General features: G+C 35.5%; 1 protein-coding gene across 7 annotated transcripts in view; it reads left to right on the forward strand.

Moving 5' to 3' along the window:
• The window catches only part of DMXL1 (Dmx like 1), a 133,872-nt gene that overhangs the window by 67,505 nt on the left and 46,459 nt on the right, over positions 1-19,908 (forward strand). For 5 of the 7 annotated variants that reach the window (XM_042982635.1, XM_042982636.1, XM_042982638.1 and 2 more), the window contains exons 24-30: positions 679-1,772; positions 2,231-2,422; positions 5,522-5,598; positions 9,557-9,684; positions 10,210-10,458; positions 10,809-10,922; positions 18,010-18,188. In XM_042982635.1, coding sequence (XP_042838569.1) covers positions 679-1,772; positions 2,231-2,422; positions 5,522-5,598; positions 9,557-9,684; positions 10,210-10,458; positions 10,809-10,922; positions 18,010-18,188 — 2,033 coding nt within the window. The remainder of the gene's footprint in view (positions 1-678; positions 1,773-2,230; positions 2,423-5,521; positions 5,599-9,556; positions 9,685-10,209; positions 10,459-10,808; positions 10,923-18,009; positions 18,189-19,908) is intronic. The other 2 variants (XM_007086873.3, XM_015539610.2) reach the window with 1 other exon arrangement.

Raw genomic sequence — 19,908 nt, forward strand, 5'->3', positions numbered from 1 at the left:
GGTTTGGGGGAGTGTTGTTTTAGATAGAGAATCCCTCTCTGATAAGCTGACCTTTGAACAGAGACCTGAGTGAGTTATCTAGTAGCTATCTGGATAAAGAGTGGTTTAGGCTAAGAGCACACTAGATAAAGAGACCTTGAGGAAAGAGTATCTGCATGTAAATGGAAATGTAATGTAGGCCTTTGGATATAGCAGTCTAGATGTACAGGATGAAGTTGGGCTTGAAAAAGATGTGCAAGTTACCAATGTCTAGATGGTATTTGAAGCCTTGGCACTGTATGAGTTCACTCAGCGAGTGTAGACAGAAAAGAAGCCAAGCACTGAACTCTAGGATACTCTTAACATCCTCAAGTAGAGAAGATGAGGAAGACTTAGCACAGCAGACTGGGAAGGGATGTTGAGGGAAGGAGGAGAATACGAACTATGGGTGTGTAAGTGGATGTTCAAATAATCTTAAATTATTACCTGAAGAGGCGGAAATCAGTATAACCTCCGTTCTCCTTTTATGTTAAAACACTTTCATGACAAACGTGTTCTTGTCTGTTCAATGCCATGTGTGAGTGTGATCTCTTAGTAAAATTCTGTCAAAAGACCAGGTGGGTAAAGGTGCCATAGAGAAAAAGGACTGCAGTACAACTCTTGAATTTTTCTTAGCTGATAAACTTAATTTACTTTCAGATCAAGTCATGATGTCAGCCTGTAATCCTGCAGTTTTTAATTTCTACAATTATCTAAGAACGCATCCTCTGTTGCTGAGACGTCATTTTGGATCATCTGATGTATTGTCTACACACATGAGTTTAACGGGAAAAAGTGAACTGGCAGGAACAATCAATTTAAGTGAAAGAAGATTATTTTTTACTACTGCCAGTGCTCATTTAAAAGCTGGCTGTCCTATGTTAGCTTTGGAAGTATTATCAAAGATGCCAAAAGTAATCAAGAAAACAAAACCTTTTTGTAGAACATCGAGTTTTCTGGATACTAGTAAAGACTATTCTCCTTCTTCTCCAGTGAACTTGGATGCAAGGGAAGATAAGTCTTCTGCTGTTGATTGGTCACAGTCAGTGATGAATGGTTTTGGATCTTCTTCAGAGGGTTCCTCAGAGAAGCAGACAAACTCCACTCTTTCTTTCGACTGGAGCCAACCAAGCGTTGTATTTCAGGATGACTCTTTAGAATTAAAATGGGACAGTGATAACGATGAAGAAAATGATGATCTCCCTATTTCAATGAAAGAACTGAAACCTTTACAGAGAAAAACGGTGAAAAAAGTAGATGAAACAAGTTCTAATTATACAGACACTCTCAGCACACTAGATGAAAATGATATTTTGAGTCCATCAGAAGACATAATTGCAGTTCAGTTAAAATTTAGAGCATGTTTAAAGATTCTCACCGTAGAACTTCGTACTTTATCTACTGGCTATGAAATAGATGGTGGAAAATTGCGTTACCAACTCTACCACTGGCTTGAAAGAGAGGTAATAGCTCTTCAGAGGACCTGTGACTATTGTTCAGATGGAGAAGAATTACAGTCTGCCCTGGACGAAAATGGAGATGGATTTGGATTAAATGAAGATTCTGAAGATTTGCTTCAGCAAACAAAAGTGAAACAACTGAGAGAAAATTTTCAGGAAAAAAGACGGTGGCTTTTGAAATATCAGTCACTCTTGAGGATGTTTCTGAGTTACTGCATACTTCATGGATCCCACGGAGGGGGTCTTGCATCTGTGAGAATGGAGTTGATTTTGCTTTTACAAGAATCTCAGCAGGTATGTAAGTTACACAGTGGCCAGTTGAAATAGTACACACATGAGAAATGGTTTTTGATACTGCTCTTTTGGTTTTTAAGTACTAAAGTTGTTGATTTTCTTCATTATGGTTGCTTTAAGGAATACCGTTTTGTGTTAGGAGTTTGTAGCGTAGTGTGTGTATAATGGTTTCAGGATCATTCTCCGTCAAGCCCTGTGATCTGCTGCATTCATACTCTGCATTCTTACGTGAGTGCCTTGTGAGGTGATGAACTTCTCCTTAGGATAAAAGGGTATTGTCCCCTCATTTTCCTCTATAATTGGTGGAATGTTGACCTCCTCAGGTCCTAATTCTGTAATCTGTTATGCTTTTAATTTTGAATTATTTTGAAGTTTTTCCAAGAGATTTCTGAAATAGTAAAGTAGTGAATTACCACTTTAAATAGATGATTAACCTTTTTTTTCCCATTGTTTTTAAGGAAACATCAGAACCCATATTTCCTAGCCCTCTGTCAGAGCAAACCTCGGTACCCCTCCTCTTTGCTTGTACTGCCAGTGCCAAAACAGTAGTTGCCAATCCATTACTGCACCTTAGTAACCTCACACATGATATTCTGCATGCCATAATAAACTTTGATTCACCACCCCATCCCGACATCCAGAGCAATAAGGTAAGTATGCTTGGTTCATTCTTTTAACTTACCTGTATATTATGATAAAACCGAAAGCTAAGTGTTAAGAAACACTTATTAGAAGCAATTTTAAACATCAGACTGTACATAGGGATTGTCACGTTACTAAGTTTATATTTTTTGATCAAAGAGAACTTGGGGTTGTAGGCCAGGCTGACCTCACTTGTATTCTCATACCCAATAGGGTACTTCAATTTTGAATTTAGTTATTTAGTGTTATTTAGCCACTTTATTAAGATAAGAGTAATAGGTGTGTATGCAGATAGATGAGTAATTCTTTTAGCATTACAATTAGGGGAGAAGCTGATTGATTTTTAGAAATAGGAACTAAGTATTATGGTATAAAATTAAAGTTTTCCTTTATTAATATTAAAACATTACATATTTTAAGGATATGTGATTCTTAAATTGACTCCAAACTTACTGAATCAGTGTGTGAGAGTGAGTCCCAAGATTTTTAATCCCAGGTGATTCTGATGCATAAGTAATCACATGGTTATCTAGTCAAGCACATCATCTTTTCATCATCACCACTGTACTTTATGTACAGTTAATATCACATTCCATGTTTCATCTTTACTCTCCAAGCATACTGAAATCCTTTAAAGTATGACCAAGTTTGGACTCCTTTTCTCTTAATAGTCTGTCGTCTGGTTCTCGCCCACCTCTCAGGCTGCGATATCATACCAGTTCAATATTCTGCTTGCCTGATGTTGGCCTTTCCTACAGCCTTACCCTCTTTGATAACCTTAACCCTTGTAATTTAATTTTGCCACTCTTCCTGTCCTCCTCTAGTATAAATGCCCACATGGTATATGATACAGTAAGGAATTTAATTTTGTTGAGATTTTGCTCATTTTAGCTAAACTGTATCACATATTTAATTTTAATAATGAGCATACACTTGGTATATCAGTTTGCTTTTGCTGCTTAAGAACCACCCTGAAACATTAGTAACTTCAAATGGCCATCATTTATTTTGCTCATGATTCACTGGGTTGGCTCCTCAGTTCTAATTTGGGCCACCTGGACTGACTGATGTCTGGATATTTTCATTTGTCTTCCGTCAGCTGGTACGTTGGCTGGATTCTGGATTAGGATGGCCTTATTTGCATTTTGGGTGGTTGGCACACTATTTCCAGGGATGACAGGAGAATCTGGATCATACGGGTCTCATCCACTATCAACCAAGCCTAACGTATTGGTCTAGGTTCTCTAGAAAAACAGAACAGAACAAATAGGACTTGTGTATGTATATGTACAGAGCAGTTGCCTTACATAACTATGGGAGCTGAGAGGTCCTAAGATTGGCTGTCATCAAGGTGGAGACCCAGGACCTATTGTGTAGTTCAAGTCTGGGTCCAGAGACCTGACAACCAGAAAAGCCAGTAGTATAAGGTACAGTGTGAGAGCCAGTAGGCGTGAGACCCAAGAGGAGCAAGTGTTTAAAGGCAGGACAACACCAATGTTCCAGCTCAGTACAGCCAGGCAGAAGTTCCCTTATATTCAGCTTTATTCTGTTTAGGTCTTCACCTGATTGGGTGAGGCCCGCCCACATTAGGGAGGGCAGTCTGCTTTACTGAGTCTGCCACTTCTACCCGTGTTAATTTCATCCCGCATCACCCTTACAGACATAACCCAGAATGTCTCCCCGAATGTCTGGGCACCCCATGGTCCAGTTAAGTTGATGCATAAAATTAACCATCCCACCTAGATTATTTTACATAGTGGTTGCAGGGTTTAAAGAGCAGCAATAGGAGAATTTGCAAGGCCTCTTGAGGACTAGGTTCAGAACTCATGTAATGCTTTGCCTTCTTGGTCAAAGCAAGTCACAAGGCCAGCCCAGGTTCAGTAAGTAGAGAAATAGACTCCACTTTTTGATTGGAGAAACTTAAAAATATTTTGATCATTTTTGCAATTTCCCATATGTGGTTTTTGTTGTCTTCTTTTAATATGATGATATCCTTGATTTTTGGTTTTAATCTGTGACTCTCCCATTTTTATCTGCATCCAAGACTGTCCTACTTCATAATTAGATCAAGAACCTGGTCTCTTTTAAATTTAAATCCAAGTTAGTTGATGTATAGTGTAATAATGGTTTCATGAGTCGAATTTAGTGACTGATCACTTACATACAATACTCAGTGCTCATCACAAATGCCCTCCTTAATGTCCATCACGCATCTAGTGCATCCCCACTCTCCTCCGTTCCAGCAACCCTCCATTTGAAGAACTTAGTCTTTTAATAGTCTAATCTAGTTTGCTTTCTGACCTGGGTTATGCTTGTCAGATCTACTTCTTTTACTGCTTGTCATGCCATGTTTAGAGCCTTTTCTTCCTCAGTGCAAATGTTTGCCCTTCAGTTGCTGTCTTTCATACCTTCTTCTTTCCCTAAATAATTTCCCTCTCTTTAGGTTCCTTGCTTTCTCTAGTAGCTAGAATATGTGGTAGCATATTCTTAGTGACCTATCCATAGGTAAACTGTTATTTACCAGACTGAGCTTTTACATATTTTGTTTGAAGAAGGTTGAGTCTTGAAGGGCTTTCTTTTTCTTTTTTTATTTATTTTATTTTTTTTATGTTTATTTTTCAGAGAGAGAGAGCGTGAGTAGGGGAGGGGCAGAGAGAGAAGGAGACACAGAATCTGAAGCAGGCTCCAGGCTCTGAGCTGTCAGCACACAGCACAACATGGGGCTTTGAACTCTTGAACTGAGAGATCATGACCTGAGCCAAAGTTGGATGCTTAACCAACTGAGTCACCCTGGTGCCCCAAAGGATTTTCTTTTAATACATGGCTGATGCACTACTGAATAGCTAATGTCTTTTCCCATTTGCTCTTAAAATAGAAATTAGGTAGCCTATGTGTGTTTTATGTTATCTGCCCACAGCCTTAGTGTTTTTAATTTGTCTGTAGTGAGACCTGTATAGGCATAAATGAATGTTAAGGAAAAAAAGGAAATAGTTCATAAGGACAGAATAGTTTTTTCCACTTTTTTATAATGCTTATTATAGTTGGTCTTGAAACAAGTTTGATTTTTTAAAAGTTATACTTAAAGTAATTTTGTGGTTTTTTTCCAGGTATATGTAATGCATACTTTAGCAGCCTCACTTTCTGCTTGTATTTATCAGTGCCTTTGTGGTAGTCATAACTGCAGGTAAATATCTTTGTGAAATTGAGGAATGCTTATAGTAACTGGTGACATTTCAGAATTTATATGCTCTAGATTTAGAAAAACTGTTTATGACAGTGTTTTAAATAGCACAGAAAGCATTTGAACTGAAGAGTACTTTTTTCCCCAGCTTTGAAATTTTGGTGTATGCCTTTCTGGTAAATGAATACCAAGTAGACCCTTGTCAGTATAACTCATTTAACTAACTTAGGAGTCATGGTGTGCACTGAGATAAGTTCTCCTTTCTTAAGATCATTCTAGTTAAAGACATACATGTGAGCTGATAAGTGATATATATAGCATGACATTGTACTTGAGGCATGAGTATAATGGTATAGTTACATTGTCATTATATGCAATTATATATAACTACATACTGTTATGTGTAATGTATATCATACAATTATAGTATATATGATGTAAGATAGTAAAAGGCTCAGGGAGCCCAAAGGAGGGAGTAAGTGACTTGGAATTGAGAAAAATTTCACAGAAGAATGATGTTGGGGCACCTGGGTGGCTTAGTTGGTTAAGCAACCAACTCTTGATTTCGGCTCAGGTCTCATGATTCATGGGATCGAGCCCCGTGTCAGGCTCTGTGCGGACACCATGGAGCCTGCTTGGGATTCCCTCTCTCTGTCTCTCTGCCCCTCCCCCACTCACACACTCTCTCTCAAATAAACTTCAAAAAAGAGTGATGTTGGCACAAAAACAGACACTCAGATCAGTGGAACACAATAGAGAACCCAGAAGTGGACCCACAAATGTATGGCCATCTAATCTTTGACAAAGCAGGAAAGAATATCCAATGGAATAAAGACAGTCTCTTTAGCAAGTGGTGCTGGGAAAACTGGACAACGACATGCAGAAGAATGAACCTGGACCACTTTCTTACACCATACACAAAAACAAACTCAAAATGGGTGAAAGACCTAAATGTTAGACAGGAAGCCATCAAAATCCTCGAGGAGAAAGCAGGCAAAAGCCTCTTTGACCTTGGCCGCAGCAACTTCTTACTCAACACGTCTCCGGTGGCAAGGGAAACAAAAGCAAACATGAACTCTTGGGACCTCATCCAAATAAAAAACTTCTGTACAGTGAAGGAAACAATCAGAAAAACTAAAAGGCAATGATGGAATAGGAGAGGATATTTGCAAACAACATATCAGATAAAGGGTTAGTATCCAAAATCTGTAAAGAACTTGTCAAACTCAAAACCCAAAAAACAAATAACCCAGTGAAGAAATGGGCAAAAGACATGAATAGACACTTGTCCAAAGAAGACTTCCAGGTGGCCAACTGACACATGAAAAAATGCTCCACATCACTCATCACCAGGGAAATACAGATCAAAACCACAATGAGATACCACCTGACACCTGTCAGAATGGCTAACATTAACAACTCAGGCAACAACAGATGTTGACAAGGATGCCGAGAGAGAGGATCTCTTCTGCACTGCTGGTGGGAATTTAAACTGGTGCAGCCAGTCTGGAAAACAGTATGGAAGTTTCTCAGAAAATTAAAACTAGAACTACCCTATGACCCAGCAATTGCACTACTAGGTATGTATCCAAGGCAACAGGTATGCTGTTTCGAAAGGACACATGCACCCCAATGTTTATAGCAGCACTATCCACAATAGCCAAAGTAGGGAAAGAGCCCACATATCCATCGATGGATGAATGGATAAAGAAGATGTGGTATATATATATATACAATAGAGTATTACTCAGCGATCAAAAAGAATGAAATCTTGCCATTTGCAACTATGTAAATGGCACTAGAGGGTATTATGTCAAGCGATATTAGAGAAAGACAAGTATTATAAGACTTCACTCATATGAGGACTTTAAGATACAAAACACATGAACATAAGGGAAAGGAAGCAAAAATAATATAAAAACAGGGAGGGGACAAAACATAAGATGCTTAAATATGGAGAACAAACAGAGGGTTATTGGAGGGGTTGTGGAAGGGGGGATGGGCTAAGTGGGTAAGGGGCATTAAGGAATCTACTCCTGAAATCATTGTTGTACTATATGCTAACTAACTTGGATGTAAATTTAAAAAGAAATTAAAAATGAAAAATAAAAATAAAATGAAAATAATGTGTTTATGATTTTTCTCTTTATAGCCTAAGTTTCACTCTAATTTAGCTAGACTTTTAAAACATACTGTTTGACACTTAGGTATCTTTCCTTAGTGCTTTGAAATTCTTTCTTTCTTTTTTTTTTTTTTTTTTATTTAAATTCCAGTTAGTTAACAAACAGTGTAATATTAGTTTCAGGTGTACAATATAGTGATTCAGCACTTCTGTACATCATCTGGTGTTCATCCTGCCAAGTGCACTCCTTAATCCCCATTACCTATTACCTATGACCATCCCCTCCCCCGCTCTAGTAAGCATCACTTCCTTCCCTGTGGTTACAAGTTTGTTTCTTGGTTTGCATCTTCTTTTTCTCCTATGATCCTTTGCTTTGTTTCATTTCTTTAAATATTTTGTCTTTTCTTTGTTCCTTATTAGACAGGTATTGGAACATAGAGGTTTCTTTTATTTTTGTTTTAGCTTTCATTTTATTCATTTTTCCTTCATTTCAGGAGAAATCCTAGCTTCGTTTTCCAGACACTAACTCATTCTTCAGCAATGTCCTTTTATTTAGCCTGAGTTTGTGTTTTAGAAATTCTGTTTTTCATTTTTAAGATCTCCTTGTTGATTTTAATAACCACTTTTATTTTTATAACTTATAGTCTTTATTTCTTAATTGTTTTAACCTCTCTGAGTATAAAGCACATTCTGTAATGTTCTGGTATATCTGCTTCCTTAGGTGCAGGTCATTCACAGAGTTTGTTGTTTCTTACATGATGTTACTCTTCCTTTGTGTTGATTTTTTTATTGTTTTATGTGCTTGAATTCTCTCATGAGAGTGTAAACTTACTACTCTGCTTATGTATTCCCAAGATAGCTTCAACTTGATATCTTTGGCCTTCGTCCTCCAAGAGTTCATTTTCTTGTCATTGAGTGTGGCTTTATTTTCATCAGTATATGTTTAATTTTTTTTAAATGTTGATTTTTGAGAGAGGGAGAGACAGAGCATGAGTCGGGGAGGGGCAGAGAGAGAGGGAGACACAGAATCTGAAGCAGGCTCCAGGCTCTGAGCTGTCAGCACAGAGCCTAATGTGGGGCTCAAACTCAAAAACTTTGAGATTATGACCTGAGCCAAAGTCGGACGCTTAACCAACTGAGCCACCCAGGCGCCCCTCTGTTTACTTAGTTTTAAGCTTAAAGTGCCATTTACTTGGAGAAACTTATCCTGACTTCCCAAATTGTGTACCATGTTACTCTGTTTTGCTTTTATAGCCCTGTATGCGTAGATTTTGTCTTTAAAAGCAATATAATAAAATGATTTGTGTCTGATACCTCCACCAGAGTGTAAATTTCATGGAGACAGAAACCACATTTTTAATTATATCCCTGGTACCTGGTGCATATACCTGATGTAACCTATCCTGATGTAGGGCTGACTAGCCATTAAATATCACACTGAACCTACACTGACTTTCTTTTCAACTAGATAATCTTGTTTTGAAATTTGATTGAATAGCTTGTAGTTTGTGGTCAATAGGAATTTAGTTTTCTCATTTGTACGTATTCTGTGTCTTTCACTAAATACTTAAAACATCACATGTGTTTTAATTTAGAAAATTTGCACGTTTACCCTCAAAGGATACTTGGTTTTAACATAACACTAGACTATAGGTAACAGTACTTAGATCAGTAATAACAGTATAACTAATAAATTTATATTTAAGATACCCTAGAAGTTAGATCTAAAATGTGGAAATAATACATATGAAATTCATTTTAGATCATTGTATGTTATGTTTACTGTTTTATTATATTGTTATTGTAAATTATTCTTATTTAAATGTTTTCTTCCTGTAGTTCATTTCAAACAAATCAGTTTACTGGAATGATGTATCAGACAGTATTGCTTCCCCATCGACATTCTTTGAAAACAGGAAGCTTAGACGAAGCAGTAACTCCTAATACAGCACCAGCACAATGGCCAGGTACAAATAATTTGTATATGTATATTTTTATATGTAAACAAAATATATATATAAATATACATATATGAGTTTTTTCTCAGCCTTATTGAATTAGATGAGGAAAAAGTACATTTGGCATAGTTTTGCTGTATGTTAGTAACTGTTGACATAACAGTTAACATTGTTAGAATTGATACCACTTGAGTATTTCCGATTTGTTATAAGTTATGTAGTTACTTAACATTGGTGTTTCCTTAGCCATTTTACTAAGATAACTCAAATGTTTTGTTATCACTTTTTATACTTTTGTTATAATAGGAGATCATTTGTCATGGCAATTAAATTTTGTCTTTCAGATTTATAGATCTTCATCATTTCTCTAACTTGAACAGATATTTCAGTGTTTGTGCATTAACTGTAATAACCTCTACTAGTCTGTGAATCTACAGAAGAAAAACTTTTAATTCTGATGTAATAAAGTTTTTTATATTTGATTTTTTTTTTTAATTTATTGTCATTAGTAGCTATGTTTGTTGTTTGTCCTAGGCATAACTTCTCTAATTCGACTTTTGAATTCTTCTGGCGAGGAAGCCCAGTCAGGGCTTACAGTTTTACTCTGTGAGATTCTCACAGCAGTGTATCTTAGTCTCTTCATCCATGGCCTGGCGACACATTCTAGTAATGAACTATTTCGGATTGTGGCCCATCCTCTAAATGAAAAAATGTGGTCTGCTGTGTTTGGTGGAGGTGCGCATGTTCCCAGCAAAGAACAGACACACTCAAAACCTTTACCTGGTTAGTTTTTCATTGGTTTCATTTATTTATTTATTTTTAAGACTGGAACTTTATTTATTCATCTGAATGATAACTTTGTCAAGTGTAATGACGTTTTAACTTACTCACACAAAATTCTTATTACAGACCATTTTCTTAAAGCATGAACAAATAGTTTTATGGTGAAAACGCAGTATGAAGTTTCTGGTGCAGTTTCCAAACTTTACGATACTCATGCACCATTGATTAGAACTGTCTAATGTAATTTTCTTAAATCTTTTACTATTGAAATTATCATTTGTTTTGAAATATACTGTAACTGTGGTCTTTGTTCTATCCCAAATACAGATTCTCTCTTCTTTCTTTGGCAGGAAGGCACTTTGCTATGCCTAGCCCCCACCAGGTAGTGGTATTCTCCATGGAATGTGTGGGCTTTACCAAAGCTCTTTCAGCCATCAGTTCTCATAGCCCTCCCAGTCTTGCAGGCAAGATACTAGCTTTAGAAATAGGCTTTTACAGTTCAGCTTGCTTTGTGTTTTTTTGAAGGGGTTGGGGTACCTTGGGCCCATTTTATTTTGTTTTGCACTTAACAGTAGAAAATTAAGAAATTTCCTTTATTTAATCAAGCCATATTTTTGATTTAAAACAATGATTAGCCTTTTAGAAACCACAATCTGCTCTTAAATTGTTTGTTTTGATGTTATCTATTCCTTACACTCTTAACATAATTTTAAATGTGTAGAAATAAACGTCAGTGCTAATCATGGTAAATCAGACTATGGCTTGAAATGACTGGAAAACATTTCAAAGTGGCTGCTTTATGTTTTGCATACTATGATTCTGGCCATTAGGGGATTTGGATTTCTAAGTGTTCATAATACCAGGAAAAGTAAATATTTTAAACAACTGTATTCCTATTTCTAAACTTTCTAATAGTAAAACTCTGTATATTGCATCTTGACCTGAAAAGAATCTTCATAATGCTTTCTACCTTTCTGTTAAGTTTTCTTTTTGTAATTTATTAGCCTGTGTGTGTTAATCTTAGTTTTCAAATTTTAAAAAATATTTTAATTTTTATAACCTGTTTTCTAATTTTTAAAGAGTAATTTCTCATGCTTTATTTTTTATATGGACAAAAAAAAGAAAAAGACTTAACTTCTCATGAAACTTGCCTGGGAATATATATACTTCAGATATCTGAATTCAGTTAAAGAAAAACCTTCAAAGTCTAAGAGGGGTGTATAAGATAGAGCTCTACTGAGATAAGCATTAAGCAAAAATGGTTCACTAATTAAGAACTTATTTAATGTGTTCTAAGAGAAAATTACTTAAAACTTTGATCTTATTAATGTGAAATGTTAAAAAGGAATAAATTCTAGCTATGGAATGTCCAAATACCTGTAAAAAATTAAAAATATTCTTACCAGTCACTATGTCTCAATTCCGACCAGTTCTTCTGAGCACAGATGTGTAAAGAACCTTACTCAAAGTCTAATAAGTTCATTGTTTAACCAGGTTTAGTTTTTCGTATACAAATACCATTACTTAAATTATCTTAGAGGTACCATCATAAACTGTATTTCACCAGTCACTGAAGTAAGTAAGTAAGTAAGGTGACCAAAAATTATCTGCATCTGTATATTTAATCCCTTGCATTGGGACTTGGTAGCCAAATAACACAGAATACTTAAAATATGTAGTTTACTTAGTAGTAGGGCTGGATATAGCCTTACCCAGATTATGTAATGCTCATCTGTCTTTGAGAACCTAGAAACTCTTATAAACCAATCATTGATGTAGCTTAGTACTAGAAGAGGTATTTAAAAGTCACCATTTGTTTTCCTTCTTTTGGTCTAAATTCTAACTTTAATTTTCTTTGCACTAATGGTGTCATGAACTAAATTATATTTCTCTGTACAAGTCTTTTATATACTTAATGTACTAATTCTTTTAGCGACAAAGTTTAAAACTATGACTAAGTTTTGTAATGTGAGAACATGGTAGATGATTTCTATTAGAGTTTAGCTTGGCAGGTCAGAATTCTTAACAAAAATGTTATGTAATAAATCAGTAATTTATTTTTTAATCAAATTTAATTTTGGAAATTCCACATCATATGTTAAAGATTCATTTTTTTGTAATTAAAACTAGTGTAGATGTATGTTCATGGAGTTTGGAATTTTTTTGTTATGGTTAATTTTTAAAATAGACAATCAGGTAAGCAATAGCAAATTTCAAAAAATGATTTTTTTATGCTAACAGTTAGAAATCCATACTTTTGCTTTTTATTGCATATTATAAAGCAAAACTCTTTTATTTGAAGAATTTTTATTGTATTTTGTAGTAATATTTGCAGTTGTGAGAACTGTGAATTTTTATCTTGATAAAATTTTAGTAATTTTTTTTATGTCTCCAGCTTGAGGCATGAAATAAAAAATGAGTATTTTATTTGTAAGCCTGTTTTTTTTTTTTTAACTATGAGACTGCTAATGATGTTTTAGACATTTTAAAGTGTGTTTTTGCCTTTTGATTATTTATGTTAAATACGGATCAGAAAATCCAGATGTTTTACTTTTTTCCCCTCAAACTTGTATCAAAATAAAAGTTTTGTATTCAGTATTTAGTGATTGATTATACATGTCATTGCTATCCTTCCTTTAGCAAAATATACAAAATAGCAGCATTTCTTGACCAGAAAAGGTAAGACTTAAGCATTTTAAAATAGAAAACAGCTATTTAAAATATAGGTGAATATGCCAAATCCTTTTAATTGACTGTTTAAAAGTAGTATCATGGGACAGTTACCTCTAGATTTTTTATTATATAACCCTAGTGACAAAACATGCTTAACTAAGTCCTGCTTGGTTATGCTTAACAACAATGTGTGTACTTACTTATTTAAAATACATGTACTCTTTTGGGGCGCCTGGGTGGCTCGTCGGTTGAGTGTCCGACTTCGGCTCAGGTCATGATCTCACAGTTCATGGGTTTGAGCCCCGCATCAGGCTCTGTGCTGACCGCTTGCTCAGAGCCCGGAGCCTGCTTCAGATTCTGTGTCTCCTACTCTCTCTGCCCCTCCCCCATTCACGCTTTGTCTCACTCTGTTTCTCAAAAATAAATAAATGTAAAAAAAAAAATTAAAATAAAATACATGTACTCTTTTTGATCCAGATATTAAACAAATTTTGTTTTCTTCTTCCCCTTACCACTTACCTCCCGTGTCTGCTCCCCTTTTCACCCCTCCTTTTTTTTTCTTTGCCCTAATGCTTCTGCTTTCCCTCAGCCTCCTTCTCACTCTTCTCCACTCTCCCTCTACTCCTTTCTTCTTTTGCTTCTCTTCTTACCCTGTTTCTCTTCTCTTCCTTTTTTTCCCACTTCTACTCATTTAAAAAACTCAATGTAAGTAGTGGATTTACTTACTACTTAGATTTTATTTCCATATTCCATTGAATCACTTTGGACACCAACCACCTTGGCGACTACTCGCCCTGTGATTTGGAGATAGATCACTACTTTCTACTAAGGTAGTTGTTTCTTTTTTTTTTTTTTTTTTTAATGTTTATTTATTTTTAAGAGAGAGACAGAGACAGAGTGTGAGCAGGGGAGGGGCAGAAAGAGAGGTAGACACAGAATCCGAAGCAGGCTCCAGGCTCTGAGCTGTCAGCACAGACCCCGACACAGAGCTTGAACTCACAAACCATGAGATCATGACCTGAGCCAAAGTAGGATGCGTAACCAACTGAGCCACTCAGGTGCCCTATTCATTGTTTTCTTTTTATAGATGCTTATGAAGCAGGTGCAAGGTAATGATCTGAGGAAGACCTTGAGAGTCAGTCTTTCTAAAATATGGAAAATACCACCTGTCAGACATTTTTTTAGCATTAATTTTTTTTTCTTTGAGGATTAAGAAGTACCTTAAATTTACTATTCTTTTAATCTCCTGTTTTGGTCTTTTTCTTTTAAGAATCTTTGAAGTTTACCTGTAAAATCAAGTTTTACATATAATTTTCAGAATATTTGATTTGTGTTGGCATATGTTTGTACTTCTCAAACTTTTTGCCTAAAGTGGATGCTAAAGGAGAGTGAATACATATCTCTTAGGAGATCTCTTCCACTGAATTATCTTGCCAAAAGTAACAAATAGATTTGAAATCTATTTTATCTTGAACGTACATGACTTTTATCTTCTACATATCTTTGTTTCTTTCCAATGAAATGTTTTAAGTCATTATTTAAGTTACTTACCTTCATCCTCCCACCCCTTAAACTTTGGAGCTAAATTTGAAGGTCCAGGACCTTCAAGCCTCCTGAAGCTTCGTTGCAGTCTCTGGCACACTCATGAATAGTCTCATGGATAAGGTTGCCTTAGATTGAGGAGCAAGGAATGAGATCGTTCCTCCTGGTTACTTTGAGGTCAGGTTTTAAAAGAAATAACATTTAAGTCTAGGTTTAGAATATTAATTTTGTGTCTGATAAACAAACAAAAAAAGTTAATCTTATTAGCCGCCTTCTGTTTTGATTTTAATCAAAGCAATATATGTGCATGGTAGCAAATCTAGTAGTCCAGAAGAATTTGTGGAAAAAAGCAACGTTGTCTTTCTTACTTCTCTGTACCTCCTAGGTCCATTCTTCAACTGTAACTTCTTTAGCCATTTCTCCAGTTCTGTTGTGAATTCTTTTGGGAGTCATTTCCATATTTCCAAGAAAACCCCTGCGGAGTGAGGATAGGGGTTCTTAAGAGGGAAGGAAAGTGTATTTGCATGCTTAGTCCACTATCTTGACTTTAAAAGTACTTTTTTTCTTTCAAGATTTTATTTAAATTCAAATTAGTTAACATATAGTGTAATATTAGCTTCAGGGGTAGAATTTAGTGATTCATCGCTTGAATATAATACCCAGTACCCATCACAACAAGTGCCCTTTTCATTGCCCATCACCCATTTATCCCATCCCACCACCCACCTCCCCTCCAGCAACACTCAGCTGTTCCCTCTAGTTATTAGGCTCTTAGGGTTTGCCTCCCTGTTTTTATCTTATATTATTTTTCCTTCCTTTCCTCTGTGTTCATCTTTTTGTTTCCTAAATTCCTCTTATGAGTGAAATCATATGGTATTTATCTTTTTCTGACTGAACTAAGCATTTGCTTAGCATAATACACTCTAGCTCCATCCGTGATACTGCAAATAGCAAGATTTCATTCTTTTTGATGGCAGAGTAATATTCCGGGGTGTGTGTGTGTGTGTGTGTGTGTGTGTGTGTGTGTGTGTGTGTGTGCGCGCGCGCGCACATGTACACACCATATTATCGTTATCCATTCATCAGTTGATGAACATTTGGGCTCTCTCCATACTTTGGCTATTGTGAATAGTGCTGTTCTGAACATTGGGGTTCATGTGCTCCTTTGAATTACCATTGTTATACTTTTAAAACATACTGTGAATCCAAAACAGCTAAGAAATTTATTTTAAAAATTTATGTTAGTGCATGAATGGTAGTTTTTCCTTACCCACTTTCTAGCCTCTTTGTATTTCTTATAATTCGTAAACTCCATATCCAACTTCGTTTTCAATTCTAATACTGTTTTTTGTTGTTTTTTTCTTCTGTTACTGGTAAAGTATCCATTTACTCTCTCAGTAATAGAATAGTAGAGTCAGTTTTTATCCAAGGAGTGGCAGACGTCCTTGATATTTATTAGCATTTTCAAAAGTAAGCAGCCGAGCACTCAGCCACTATAGGTAGTCTCTCTTGGTACTTCACGACTGCTCTAACCTCGTGTGATTAAGCATAAAGTTGCCTTAGGTCTTGCTGTAATTGAAGGGAAAGGAAGGAGCATCTACACTAAGAACCAGCTACAGGTTATTTCTTGTTTGCTGGGAGGCACTGCTCAGGTCCTTTTACATTTATAGCATTTGAAATAACATAACATTCAGTACTGTGAATTTGTTTGCCATTTTTTTTCTGTCCTTGTTCATCAAAAATATTTTAAGAAGTAGTTTTATACTTCTGGCATTGAGTCTGTAACTTTAAACATTTACCCCCAGTGTGTGGTGACTTTCTTATTTTCATGTCAGTATCTGGGCTCCCCAGGCAGTACTTCCAAAGTTTTTTCTTTCTAAAAATTTTCTTAGGTTTTGCTTTAAAAACTCTGATTTTTTTTAATCCCGTGGCCATCTTGGCAAAAATGTGTTCATTTAGCATTGTTTGTAAGTTTTATTTTTCTAGAGATCCTTTATGCTTCTATGTTTATATGCCTTCTGATCTAAAAACAAAATTAAAAGCCAAATACTAATGTTAAAGTCAAATGATAAATTTATTTTAAACCACAGCATTAATTTTTTGAAAGGTAAAGAATACCTTTATATTCTAAATTTTTTACTTGATCAGAATTTGGTAGAACCACTGTTGAAGCTTTAGAATATATGTAAATGTATGCAACAGATATATTAGAAGAATGATCATTGAATATCAATTGCTTATAAAAACAAAAAAATGACACGTTTTAATCTGATGGTTCCTTTTAAAATCATTTGAAAGGTTATGTAATAATCATAGCACTTTTTAGCAATCTTTTGGAATTTTATTCATTTTAGTTTCCTTTTATCTGAAATAATGAAATTAGTCTGTTAAACTCAGCTTGGCTGTAGCTTGATGTGATGCATGAGCATGCTGTTTATGCAAGCTGAGTAGCTTCCAACAATAAAACAAAATTGTATTACAGAACAAATATTTGCATTCCTTTGGGAGGTAAGTAAATTCTCACTGAAACCACTGAAGGAAAATATTGGGGTGTGCCTGATTGTGGAGTTGTTTGCCTGTTGATTAGACCTGTGCTTCTCTCTGGGAGATCCTTGGTTCTCTACTGGTGATTTGCATCTCGTGACTGACTTAGTATTTGTCGAAGATTTGTGTAACTTGTTTTTCTTTACTAAGGCCCTTAATACTCTAAAGCAAAATACTAAAAGAATACTGTTAAATGTTTAAAAGTTAAAACAACAAAGATTGCATTTTCTCCCTCGTATTTGTTATTCCACTGACCAGAAAATTCCATATGCAACCCATTTCCAGAAGTCTGAGTCAGCTTAATTAAGTTCTTACATATTTGAATTTTTTTAATATTTTCAGTGAAAACATATAGTTTTGTATGGAGATAAAAGGCCAAGGGATTACTAAAGAACCTCCTAAGTGAATTTTTGCTTTTAATTAATATTGACATCCCATGATATTCTTGGTCTTCCATGGTATTCTTAAACACAAAGTAGAGGGATATAGATAGTTTTCTTTCATGATCTTAGCTCCATTGTGGACTCATTTATAAGTGGATATTATATCCTATTACCCACATATGCAATAGAAAAGTTAACATTCAGAGAATGAGAAATAAGTTGAGATAAAAGCAAAGATTGCTGTTGATGGTGATTTTTGTCTCACTTCTATTTTATTACCTTACTATTATAATAATTCACTTTTGTGTGTGTGCTTATTTGTAACCTTAAATCTTATACAAAGATAGGTGAAGTTAGTACACTGGAAATAGTGCTTACTTGAATAATACTTTATTTTTCTTTTTATTAGTTTCTTCACTTGTGGAAGAAGGAGAGAAACAGAACAAACGTTTTAGGCCATCAAAAATGTCTTGCAGAGAATCTGCCCCACCAACCTCTTCCTCATCACCAGTCAGCCAGGACTTACTGACAGTCAAAGAGAAGTTCATCCCACCGGAGCTCAGTATCTGGGACTATTTCATAGCCAAGGTAGTAAAAGTGCCACCCAGAACAATACTTATGCAGTGAAATGGAAATGAAAATGTTTAAAATAATTGTAATTGCTGCTGCTTCCAAGTATTTTCCCACTCTGATTTAGAAAATTTTCATTTTATCAGGCTGCATAACCAAAAAAAAAACACAAAAAAACAAAAAAACCCTCAAAAACATTTGGCCATTTCCAATCAGTTAAGGCAGTTCTTTGATAAGTTATGATTTCTTTATTTTAGATAAAATAGTTCTAGATGGAAAGATAAATTGGTCAGCACCTTAATGCTAATGTACTTGATTGTAATTAAGAAATCAAGATTGCTAGAAGCCACAGGGCCATTCCTGCTGTCGTTCCTTTTCTGTCCTACAGACAGTCCTGCACTGTTCTCGTATACACATTATAGTTGCTGGGTCCTTCAGTAAGTAACATGAGTCCCTCAACAACATGGCTTAAAGTTTCCACAATATATTAACTGTGAATAACTGCATAAAGTACAAACCTCCCTGCTGGCTCCTCAGTCCACAGTTCACTATGGAAATAACAGATGTACCTCATGTTCAGTGACCAATCACAACAGTTCTTTCAAAGTCTATTGGTGATTAGTACCTGTTAGTTCATATGCAGACAGAAAAGTGTGTTGCTGTCTTGGCTCCCATGATGAACTCAAGTGACATTTTCTAAAGTTGCATAATCACAAGACGGAACTGGCTCACAAAGATGAAAGTGCAACACAACAGTGAAAGGTGGTAGCACTATAAGTGAAATTCAAATCAAATATAAATGAAGTTGTGAAAAAAATAGCTAATTGTGGGATCTCTGACATTACTGTCATTCGAGAGATGCTAGTGCAACCAGAAGACTTAGGGAAGGCTGACTTGTCAACACGAATGAGGAAAGTGTGACAAAAAGATGACCATATTCTAGAGATAGTGAAATTGCCAAAAACAAAACAAACAAAAAAAACAATCTTCATGTTAGAGTAACTCCTGGTAATATTTCACAACGTCGAAGGTACGAAGAAGAAAATGTTGGAAGCTGATACAAACTTGGAAACAAATATGATGACGATTTGCCAATGATTAGAAAAGATGTTTGCTTTGTATCCTAAATTACAGAGTTAGAAGGCAGGGACTATTCAGAGTACTCTTGATAAATTTTTTATAAAGACATAAAACACTTAATTCTCAATATTTCTAATATTTTAATTACAGTGTTCTAAATAAATATTTTTACTATTTTTTCATTTCCTTATACATTTATTGCCTACCATAAGTGTTTTTAATGTTTTGAAAAATATTTTTCATAGTCATAGAATATTTGTAATTTTTCCTTTGTTTAATAAGATCGCCTTGGAGCACCTGGGTGGCTCAGTCAGTTAGGCATCTGACTTTGGCTCAGGTCATGCTCTCAACGTTGTGGGTTGGAGCCCCTCATCAGGCTCTGTGCTGATAGCTCAGAGCCTGGAGTCTGCTTTGGATTTTGTGTCTCCCTCATTCTCTGCCCCTCCCCCGCTAGTGCTCGCTCTCTCTCTCTCTCTCTCTCTCTCTCAAAAATAAACATTAAAAAAAAATGAAGAAACGTCAAAAAAAAGAAAAAAATTTAAAGATTGCCTCACATTGACTTCAGCTTGCATGGTTGTTTTCATATTCCTGTGCTACCATGCACATGCAGAAAAGGCCTGAATGTATCTTCTCCTTTTCCTATGATCAGCCCGATCCC

Source organism: Panthera tigris, chromosome A1 (assembly GCF_018350195.1).
Source record: "Panthera tigris isolate Pti1 chromosome A1, P.tigris_Pti1_mat1.1, whole genome shotgun sequence".
NCBI classification, from domain to species: domain Eukaryota; kingdom Metazoa; phylum Chordata; class Mammalia; order Carnivora; family Felidae; genus Panthera; species Panthera tigris.